This window comes from Tupaia chinensis, unplaced genomic scaffold (assembly GCF_000334495.1).
Source record: "Tupaia chinensis unplaced genomic scaffold, TupChi_1.0 Scaffold142716_1, whole genome shotgun sequence".
In the NCBI taxonomy this organism is placed as follows: Eukaryota; Metazoa; Chordata; class Mammalia; order Scandentia; family Tupaiidae; genus Tupaia; species Tupaia belangeri.
In genome coordinates, this window is record NW_006202562.1 from 5618259 (window position 1) to 5628475 (window position 10217).

Consider the following 10217-nt stretch of genomic DNA (forward strand, 5'->3'; position numbering starts at 1 on the left):
GTAGGGAAATTTAATAATGATGATAATGCTAAATAAATAAAATTAAATAAATAATTCTTTGGGGAGGAAAAAAATAGAGTAACCTGGAGTCCTTCAGAAAATCCATGAGAAAGGACCAGCAGTTGGCATAATGGCTATGTCGCTGGACTCCCACATAGATGACCACAGTTCAAATCCCAGACCTGGCGCTTAAAACTCACACTAGGCGGCATGTGTGTGTGCGTGCCCAAGATCCCAAGAGAAGAATGGAGGAGAAGGGATTGTGGCATGGCCATCTCCCCTGGGGGGTGATTTCTTGCTTTCTGTCTCTCTGGTGAGTACATGTGCCCTATAAGAAAAGAAAAGAAAAGAAAAGAAAAGAAAAGAAAAGAAAAGAAGATCCAGGTCAAAGCAACTGACCCTGGAAAAAATCACTTGAACTCTTTGCACTCCCATTTCCTGATCAACCAAATGGAGACCACAGGAGTTGCCCAACTCAGGAGGGTCTAGCGTAAAGGAGATTGTCTTGCCATAAAGCCTGGATGGAGGTTCCCCCAGCTTACTCACTGGGTTCTTTTTATTTTATTTATATATTTTTTTGAGAGGTTTTTGCTATAGGGCATGTGCGCCAGCCAGAAAGACAGAGAGAGACAGACAGCAAGAAATCACCCCCCACCCCCCAGTGGGGATGGCCACGCCACCATCCCCTCTCCTTCTTTCTCCTCTTGGGATCTTGGGCATGTACGCACACGCGCCCGGTGTGAGTTTAAGCCACTGGGTCTGGGACTCGAACCGCGGTTGATTGCATGGGAGTCCAGCGACATAGCCATTACGCTAACTGCTGGTCCCACTCACTGGGTTCTTTTTTGGAAAATGAAACCCACAAGCCCATATGGAGGGAGCAGGGAGCAGACAGTTGCAACTTAATGTACTTCCCTATGTGCTGGGACCGGGGCAGATGCTTCATATGTAAATGTCCACCTCATCTTCCCACAGCCCTGAGACCAGATATTGGTGTCCCCATTTCTTGTCCCCACACAAGACAACTGACAACTGAGGCTGGGGTTGGAGCCCCTGGCCCCAGGTCTCCCAGCTGGTCGGAGACAGCTCCAGCTCTTCATTCTCCAGGATTCCAGTCCTGAGCCTTTTTCCACCTAAATGCAAGTTCCTTCCTGACTGTCATACTGCTGCTGCCATTTCTAACATTAAAACAATAATCAGAATGAAGTAGGTAGGATAGGTTTGGAGTCTCAAGTTCTTGCAGAGTCAGCAGGATGTCTTGAGAGTCTCAGAAAGTTCTCTTGGAGACTTTCTATAAAATGTAATGAACAGAGGGGAACCAGCAGTTAGCGTAATGGCTATGTCGCTGGACGCCCACGTAGTCCACCGCGGTTCGCGTCCCGGACCTGGTGGCTTAAAACTCATGCCGGGCGCGTGTGCGTGCGTGCCCAAGATCCCAAGAGGAGAATGGAGGAGAAGGGATTGCGGCGTGACCATCCTCCCTGGGGGGTGATTTCTCGCTTTCTGTTTCTATGTCTCTCTCTGTCTGTCTGGCGAGCGCACACGCCCTATAGCAAAAAAACCTCTCCCAAAAAAAAAAAATGTAATGAACAGAGACATAAGCCTCTTTAGCCAAGTAGAGAAATTAATAATTGATCAGATTCTTACATGTAAATGTAGACAAAATGAGTCACCGAAGAAACTCAAAAAATATCCAGAAACTGAGATGGGTTTCTGGTTCATAATTTGAATGTTCTCTAAATTGTATAGTCAAGACAGAGGCTGCTCTTTAAAAATACTACTAGTTTACCAGGAAAGCCACCGATATTTTTCTGTGTTTTTCTATGCCAGCACGTGTTATGACTTTCCCAACAACCTAATACTTTATTGTAAGTGATTTTTTAATGAGATAGTAATTCAGGACAGGATTACAAGCTTCACATTTGTTGGTGGACGCTTTAAGAAAACAAAATGGCCGTGGCTATTATTAAAAGGCAGGTCCTCTTTTGCCAGCTGTTGGTTCAGGGTCTCCGACCATCCGCTGATGGGCTGTATGTCAGCATTCAGTCCAGCAGTGCTCAAGTCCCACACGTGGAGACCCTGAGCAGCGTTTTGATGATCTTTTTTTTTTTTTTTTTATAGAAAGCAGCCAGCAGCAAAGCCCTAAGGGTGTTCGGTAAGAAAATGTTGGATGTCACTGCTCCAAATGGCCCTTGCTAGTAGTTGTTCTAATAAATTCAGCTGCTGTCCCAGGGATGTGGTATTTTATGAGTACTCAGAGAAAGGACTCTGGGCCCCTGTGAGCCTCTTGGCTATCTGTGAACACTGGCAGGGTTAGGACGATATTTGTTTTCTCTTTGTCATGGTGTTTACATGCCCTGGCGTGGACCATGAGTGAAATGCATGTGATGATCTCCTGGTCTCACCCTGGTCCCTAATGGATGTTTGTCTAACTGACAACACCCAGTTTAGCGCTGTTAGCACTCCGTGGGGTGGAAGGGGAGGGAGGGTGCTGCGGGCGACAGTCGGGGACATGAATAGAGAGGCCGGGAACCTTCTATAAAGTACACACTTCCCCCTGTAGTATCCAGTTCCAGAAGCACCTTTTTGTCCTCTCTGTCTCCTGTAGTGCCGTAACTTAGGAATCAGACCATGAATATTCACTGAATCAGAGACTCTCAGATGTGACGGTTTCCCCCAGAAATGCAACGCAGGCCTTTCTATTTGGGCCCAGATCTCTCAGCCCTGACGGGGACATGCTTATGACAGACAGCCTGATAGTGTGATCCAGGATGAGGATCGGGAGCCGTCCCCGGGGTCAGTGTACATGGCATGGCACACGCCATCTCCCTGTAGGTCTCCGTGAGCACGACTGACACAGCGCACCACTTTCCAGACGCGTGTCCTCCGTGGCGTATTTAGCAGAAAGCCCCCGCACTTCGGTTTTGTTCGCCATTGTCCGGAGCACTGTGTGTGGATGTGTCAGGCGCAGTGGGACCTTTTGGGAAACAGCGGGACGGTACTAGGCAGAGCATGACAGGTCTGGAGGGGGCGCGCTGCTCTCCCCGGGCCCATGGCAGACTGCAGACTGAAAGGGGGAGCCATGAATTGAGCGTTGACAGCGGGCCACGGCGGTCCGGAGGCTCAGGTGGTTGTCAGCCATAAGTTTAGCTCAGCTCTTTGAGTAATTTGTCACGCCTCGCTCAGCCCCTGCTGGGCCAGCACGTGCCAGCTTAGTGTCAGAGGGCCTGTTCGCCAGACGGCCACTCAGGCCTAACGTCCTGCTGTTCCCCAGACCAGCGGCTTGCTGGGGCCGTGCACGGAGGCCGCGCCGCGGCGACAGCCAAGTGCTGTGCAGAATAAGCTCGTTCCTAATGAGACGGGAACGGCACGAGCGATCCCTCTAGGGTTGGGCCTGAGCAGGCGCCCCTCGCCCAGGACGTCAGGCAGCCTGTTCATTAGGGCGAGTCACCAGGAGCTCAGCCCGCAGTCAAGAAGCCATCGCAGACCCAGGCCACCCGGGCCCGTCTGGGTGGAAGATCATAAATCATCAGTGCCACTTTTGAACTCTTCAAACTCATTCTCCTTTGTTAAAGTTGCACAGAGCGTGCTTAAAGAGCAGTTCTGGCACAGCGCTGTCCCGCCATGCCGTCGGTGGGGACGGGCACGTCCTCTGTCTGAGCAGTCCCAGAGGGTAACGGGCAAGCCCGTGAGATGCAGCCGGGTGAGCAGAGCAACTGCGTTTCTACTTTTCATTTTAATTAATTAGAAATTAAATTTGGAGAGCTACATGTGGCTTGTGGCTACTGAGAGAGCTTAGCCCTCAGATCCTCTGCCCTCCTCGTGGTCTGAAAGTCACTCTCGGAGTGTCACCTAAGGGGACTGGAGAGGCCGAGCGAGCCTGCTTATAGAAACTGGTGGGCCTGCTTTGCCCAAAGAAAATAGGAAAGTATCTGCTGATTGTAAAGCCCACGATGCATTAAGAAAGCTGATTCAGAAAGGCTTCAACTCTCAGCAGCTTCTGTTTTGAAAGAGGCCATTTAAAAAAGATAATTTTAAAAGATAGTAAGAAACACTGGGGTGCTTTTCCCCTTCCAGAGCAGCAGATAACAAACAGAGGGTGCTCCACATTCTCGGTGTTCCTGCGGAATTAGCGTGGTTTTCAAAATGACTGAAAGATATCTTGTAACTTTTGCGCTGATAATGAGGAAGGGGAGATGAGATGTCAGGCCAACTTCCCCAAGTGTTAATTCACCGTGGTACATGTGGTGCCTCTGTCCGTGGTCAGATTGTTCTGACGTTCTCCTGTTATTGGAAGTGCATGACTCACCTTCGGAGGAAACAGAAGCCTCACACAAAAGGCGAAGATTTGCTTTCTGCCCTGTGAAAGGCTGCCACACGCAGGGGTTCTATTAAGACAGCTGGAAAGTTGCTTCAGCGTGTTACGCTTGTAAGTTTTATTGGTGACTGGTTTTTGATTACACATTTGAATGCTGTGTGTTCCAGACTGCAGTTTTAATTAAAAGGCAATAGTCTCTTTTTTATTATCACATCACATACTCTTCGCTAGATTCTCTCACTTACTAACTCTCACTTTCTAATGATCACAGCATATTTTTGGTGAGAGGCTCTGATGTCTTTTCAGAGTACAAGGGGACTTCAGAACGTTTATGGAAAAAAGTGGAATCGAAATATGAGTTATTTTTGGTGCACAAGAAAATTGAGATCCATGCATGGTTTTTCATAACATGCATTTTCGATAAGCTTTTGAAGTCCCCTCTTATACTTCCAGGCCTTCTCTCTTCCCAGTAACTTGTGTTTTCCTATTTTTTAAAAATGTGCACCATAATGTTGTCATTTCTTGCTCGGAGTATCAGCTCATTTTGTCAGCAGACTGAAAACACTTTAGTCCCTAAAATGCAAAATGAAAAAATCCAACATTGTCCTACAGTTGAAAAAAAAATGTAATTGGTGTCTCTTAGTTTTGTTTGTTTAAATCAACCTTCACAATCTTTCAATGTTACTCCGTGACTCTTGGTTTACATATTTTTTTAGTGATACCAGTCTTGAATGCAGTTGAAGTCTCAGAGACACACAGGTCTCAAAATCAGTATTCTGTTAATGATGACTAATATTTAATTTTCTGACAAGATGCTAAAGAATTTGCAAGGTACCTTTCCTTGCACACCACGGTAAAAGTTCCCTAACTGTTTAAAATATAGCAATTTGTCACTGTCATGCATGCTGCCGCGCACGTGCGTTTGTTTTCTTAACCGATGAATGCAGCTACGAGGAGCGAGCTCTGTACCTTGAAGCAATAATTCAAAACCACCGCGAAGTAATGACATTCGAGGATTTCGCAGCCCAAGTCTTTTCTCCCTCTCCCAGCTACTCCCTCGGTGGAACGGGTGAGTGTCTGTGTTATTCTTCTCGCGCGCGTATAGGATGCATTCAAGCAGATGTACACCTGTTTTTCACAGATAAATGCTTGCAAATTTAAGAAGAGCCTTCTCCCTCTGAATCAACTAATGAATATCAAAAGGAATGATGACATTCATTTTCATTTGTTTTGTATCCGAGCTGTTCACTCAGTTCCTTTCTTCAGCCCTCCCGTTAACCTCCGAATCTAGCAGGGTTAATGAACTTTTTCTCTGTAATGTGCTCCGGTTCATTCAGGAGTGTGGGTTTCTTGCTGAGCTGGGAATATGTTGTTCAAAAGCGATGCCCGAATCAGTGCTTACTTATCAAAAAAGAGTTCCTCACAGTCGAAGCCGTTGCTACTAATGCTAAATGGGGATTACGCTGCTGAGAAACTCGGGTCAGGGATTAATGCAGGCGACACGGAAGGACAGTGTCCCCCGGTCCGTCATTACAGCGTGCGTGTTTCCCTCTGGAGTGGTCTGTGTCCTGCGGACAAGTCGCCAGTCCGAGCCGCACCTGGTGTGGGACCCGTGTCGAGCCGGCTCACATTCATTTTCATTTATGAGGCCAGTGGGAAATGGCAGAAATTTCATGATTTTCTTGTTTAAGCTTTTACTCTTTTTATATTTTCAATTTTGCAGGGGGGAAAAAAACTCCACTGCCTCTCAAACCAATGATATGATTACTGTGCATGTGTGTGTGTGTTTTTCCCAAGGATAGAATTATTACGTGTAAATTTCTGCATGTAATTACAGATTAATTGCCTTTCAGAGAGTAAATGGGATATTGAGTCAATGCATGTTGAAATTCTCAATGAGGGGCTTCCTTCATCTTCCACTGGTTCAGACACAACTGTTAGAGTGCTTAATAGATTTCTAACCTGTGTCAACTGTCTCCGCACCCTGCCTTCCTTCTCCTCTTCTGACTTGTTAACAAATATCTTACACACAAAGTGAAAAAAAATTAAATTCAGTGAAATAAATCACTTACAAATAAAATCAGCCATGCATCATTGTTTAACATCGCTGGCTTCAATCCTCGCCTCTCAGAGCTTTGTCGGGAGATAAGAGAGAGAGGCAAGCACTTGCGCAGGGAGCCAGGAGCAGCAAGCAGAAGGCTCCGGAGATAAGCTGGCAGAGGTGCGGGAGCCGCGCGATTTACATAATCACGCCTCTGCTTCCTGGGGAGGCGTCAAGAAACACAGGCATGGCCTCTATTGATCTTTGTTGAACTGGAATACTAAACAACATGAGAAAAGCTTATAACTTAAAGCTTTGATTAATGTTTCTTACATTAAAAAAGTAGAACAGCTGTGAACTGAATTCTTTTATACACTCTGCCAACATTCTAAGACAAAAAAAAAAAAAATCCGTTTCAAGGGAAATGAAGATTTCATACCCAGTCTGGCTAGGGGTTTAAAATCGTTTCTCATTTTTCAGTGAAAGAACATGAAGGATCTGTCATGAAGATGGGATTTTGCAGATCTCATTCAGCTTTTTTCCATCTTCATAAGATATTGGGACTTGATTTTTTTTTTCAGTGCAGTTTTTTTTTTTTTTAATTTAACTCCTGAGAAAGATTTTCATTTCTTAAAAGAAAAAATAAAAAGTAATAGACATTTATATTCCTTAAGTCAGCTGTCACATGGTTAATGTTCTGATGTTATTAAGATAGATAAAAATGGACTTTATTTTCTATGCATAGCGTAGTCTCTGATCTAGATTATTTGATATCTTGCAAAAGTTCATAATTATTTAAACGATTCAAACGAGTCAATGCTTAAGTAGCACCTTAAGTGAAACCCAAGGAACAATTTGAATTTTTAAGACCCCCACTTGGAGACAGACTATGATTAATAGGCTTCTTCCTGAATGTGTTATTTTTGAAAGTTACTTAGTAGGATATAGATTCCAACCGCAGGTAAGAGGGGGCACTGAAACTTTTGTCATTGGAACCTCCAGCTCCACGTGGCGTGGAGTCAAATGCTGATCCTTCCTTTCCAATGATCAGCATCAGTCTGACACTTCATAATGTGATATGATGTTAAGAATGGCATCGTGTTCTCCATTAAGGCTTTGCATTTCTGCACATCATAATGATAGGAAGGAGCCAGAAATAAAACGTGTTTCGAACTGGAATTCGGGGGCAGCACCGTGAACATGGCACATTGCAACACCACGTTTTCAGAATCATTCTTGTCATGTACATACTGGTGTTGCTTTTGAGGAATCCCTATCTGTTACCACTTGTACAGATGAAGAGATTTTTCATGTATTCCCAGTGTTTTTTTTTTATTTTCTTGGGATGAGTCCAATCAAACCCAGATGAGCCAGCCAGCTTAAAGAAATGGAGGTGAAGTCTGCTCTTCCAAGCGACAAGCCAACTGGAAAAATTGACCCTGAGCAGCTTAAGCTCCCACAGTGCACTTAGGACCCAATCAGACCATCTCTGGCCATCAGTGTCATCAAAGCAGCGCCTTGGGCTCCTGCTCCATGCATATGCACACACTGAGGAACTGGGGCCTCATTTCCTTTGTATCCCCTCAACCAGAGCCTATGGTCCATGAAGAGGGAGAGTCACCTGAGCGGCTGTTCATTCCACCCTGCGGTGGGCAGCCAGCACCCAGAATGCAGCAGACAGCCCCACCCCTAGAGGGAACACCTCGGGGCCAGCTTGAAGTCTGAGTAACAGTAAGAGATGTGCTCGGTGGGAGTGGCCTGTGGCCAGAGGTGCCACTGTGGAGAAATGCCCCCTGCTCAGACTCTTCCTGCCCCCCACCCCAAGCCCCAGGATGCCCGTTGTCCAGGTGAATGGCTACACTGCTAGCCACCAAGGGGGGTGTCAGGGCTACCACATGAGCATCCGGCCTTTTTCAAAGAGCTTTAAAGAAATGATCAACATCAACGTCTTCCTAATCAGAAGTACAGTTTTTTAAATGCCGCCCTGTGTCTACTCCATCCGTGACTTGAGTGGAGGATGCCACGTGTGTAAGAGGTGTCCGAGCTGCCTCTTTACACAGCCCTGCAGTTTGTCTTCCTGTATCGATTCCTTCCTTTACTGACCAGCGATAATCTAAAAGGTAGCGAGGGTGGAAATGCTGGTTGCAATGAACATGTCTGTATGATTTATGCATGTATATCATATGTGTACACACACACACACACACACACGTGCATTTAGCACACATCGGGGTAGAGGACTTAATGTTTTCCAGGCTGTTACCCGGGAAGGGGGGCAGCAGAGAGGGCTGGGAAGGGTTAACTGGAATGGGCACCCTCGACTGCTGGGAGGGACTGATGTAATCACTGCAGCTCACAGCCAAGTGCATCTGTTCACCATGAGGTCATTCTTCTGCATGCTAATGATTTGGAAAATCAAGTCTAATGTTTGACATTATCGGGAAGGATATAAATAGTGTAAATCTTTACTTTTTTGGAAGCTGCTCTTAGAGAGCACGAGGAGAAGGAGAAACTTTGGTTTGGAAACGAGATTCTTCTTACAGATTGTTTCCTGACCTTCCAATCTTGGAGGGATTCACTTGTGTCTGTTGATAACTGAATCCCTGAATCACTAGCTAGCAATTTAGCAGTCAGAGACTATAGGTATGTGTCGTTTAATATCCGATTTTCAGTTTTTAAGAACGTCCAGGAACTTTGGTCAAAAGTTGATAAAGATGGATTTCCCCCAAAGAATGCCTAAAACAGAGTTAAGTGGGTGACGCTTCTCAGTACCTGACCACCCGATTTGACTTGTGTTTGCTGAAGACGCCCCCGCTGTGGATGGTTCCCTTCCACTTCAATATTGCCACGGAGAGCCAGCAGAGGGAGCACAGATCTGAGTCTGTCTGCTCGACATAAACACAGTATTTGATTTCTCCAAGAAACGGTCAGAAACACGCCCGCCTGCACGACCGGCTGGACTGTCAAGGCTCCCGGGTTTACCCCAGAAGGAGAACATACCTCGCAATGGTCCATTAGATTCTGCCACAGTTAATGTAGGTCATACTGGGGGCTTAAACCAGATTAGTCTGGTTGGGTCTTAGGGTGATGCTGCCACCCCTGCTGTGGCACGAACTGCAAACTTTCCTCTTCCACACACCACGTGCTGCCCTCCTGGAAAGGATCGTCATGCCCACCTCCTTAATAGAAAAGACTTTCATCATTTTTCCCCTACAACAAGATCACTATATTCAGTTTGCAGAAACTTTACCAGAGGACTCTGCCTGGTGCCACTGGGTTTTCTTAGTGGCCAATAAAATGTCCTGTCATACTGCAGGCAAGCAGTCCTGTTAGGCAATGACCCGAAAGCAAATCTGGATGTAATTGCCACACAGAGCACACTGTGACACCTGGCCTTGCCTGGACAGGTGACTACTCCCAGCTTTCACCCGCTAAGACCGCCACACGCTCCCCTGAGGTTCCGCGTTCCAGGATATCCCAATTCATCACCCCACATGCACATCCTGACAGAGTGGTGCGTTGGCTCTTCTCACAGGGCAGTTAAAGATGAAGCTGACCCGCAGAAGTAGTACAGGGTAAACCCCAACCCCAAGGTTCCCATTTATTGGAAGGGTGGTCAGTGCAGCCATGGTGGCACTTAGGTAACACCATGGTCCGGGAAGCACAAGTTCAGTTTCCAGGCCAACCTGAACACGCTGGCACATTTACACGTGCCCATAATCCCAGCTAAGTGGGAGGCTGGGGCAGGAGCACCATGGCACGAGGAGACCCTGCTCAGAAATACCTGTCTCTGGCACTCCCTTTTGGCTTGTCCTCCCTCGGGTCACGTTACAGGTGGATTCAGTATTCATCCTCTCT

General features: G+C 46.5%; 1 protein-coding gene across 1 annotated transcript in view; it reads left to right on the forward strand.

Annotated features, from left to right (window-relative positions):
* Positions 1-10217, forward strand: part of RALGAPA2 (Ral GTPase activating protein catalytic subunit alpha 2) — a gene marked incomplete at its 5' end in the record, with an annotated part of 330762 nt that overhangs the window by 305455 nt on the left and 15090 nt on the right. Inside the window, 1 exon segment of the mRNA XM_027766356.1 lies at positions 5266-5387. Within this exon segment, the coding sequence (XP_027622157.1) occupies positions 5266-5387 (122 nt within the window).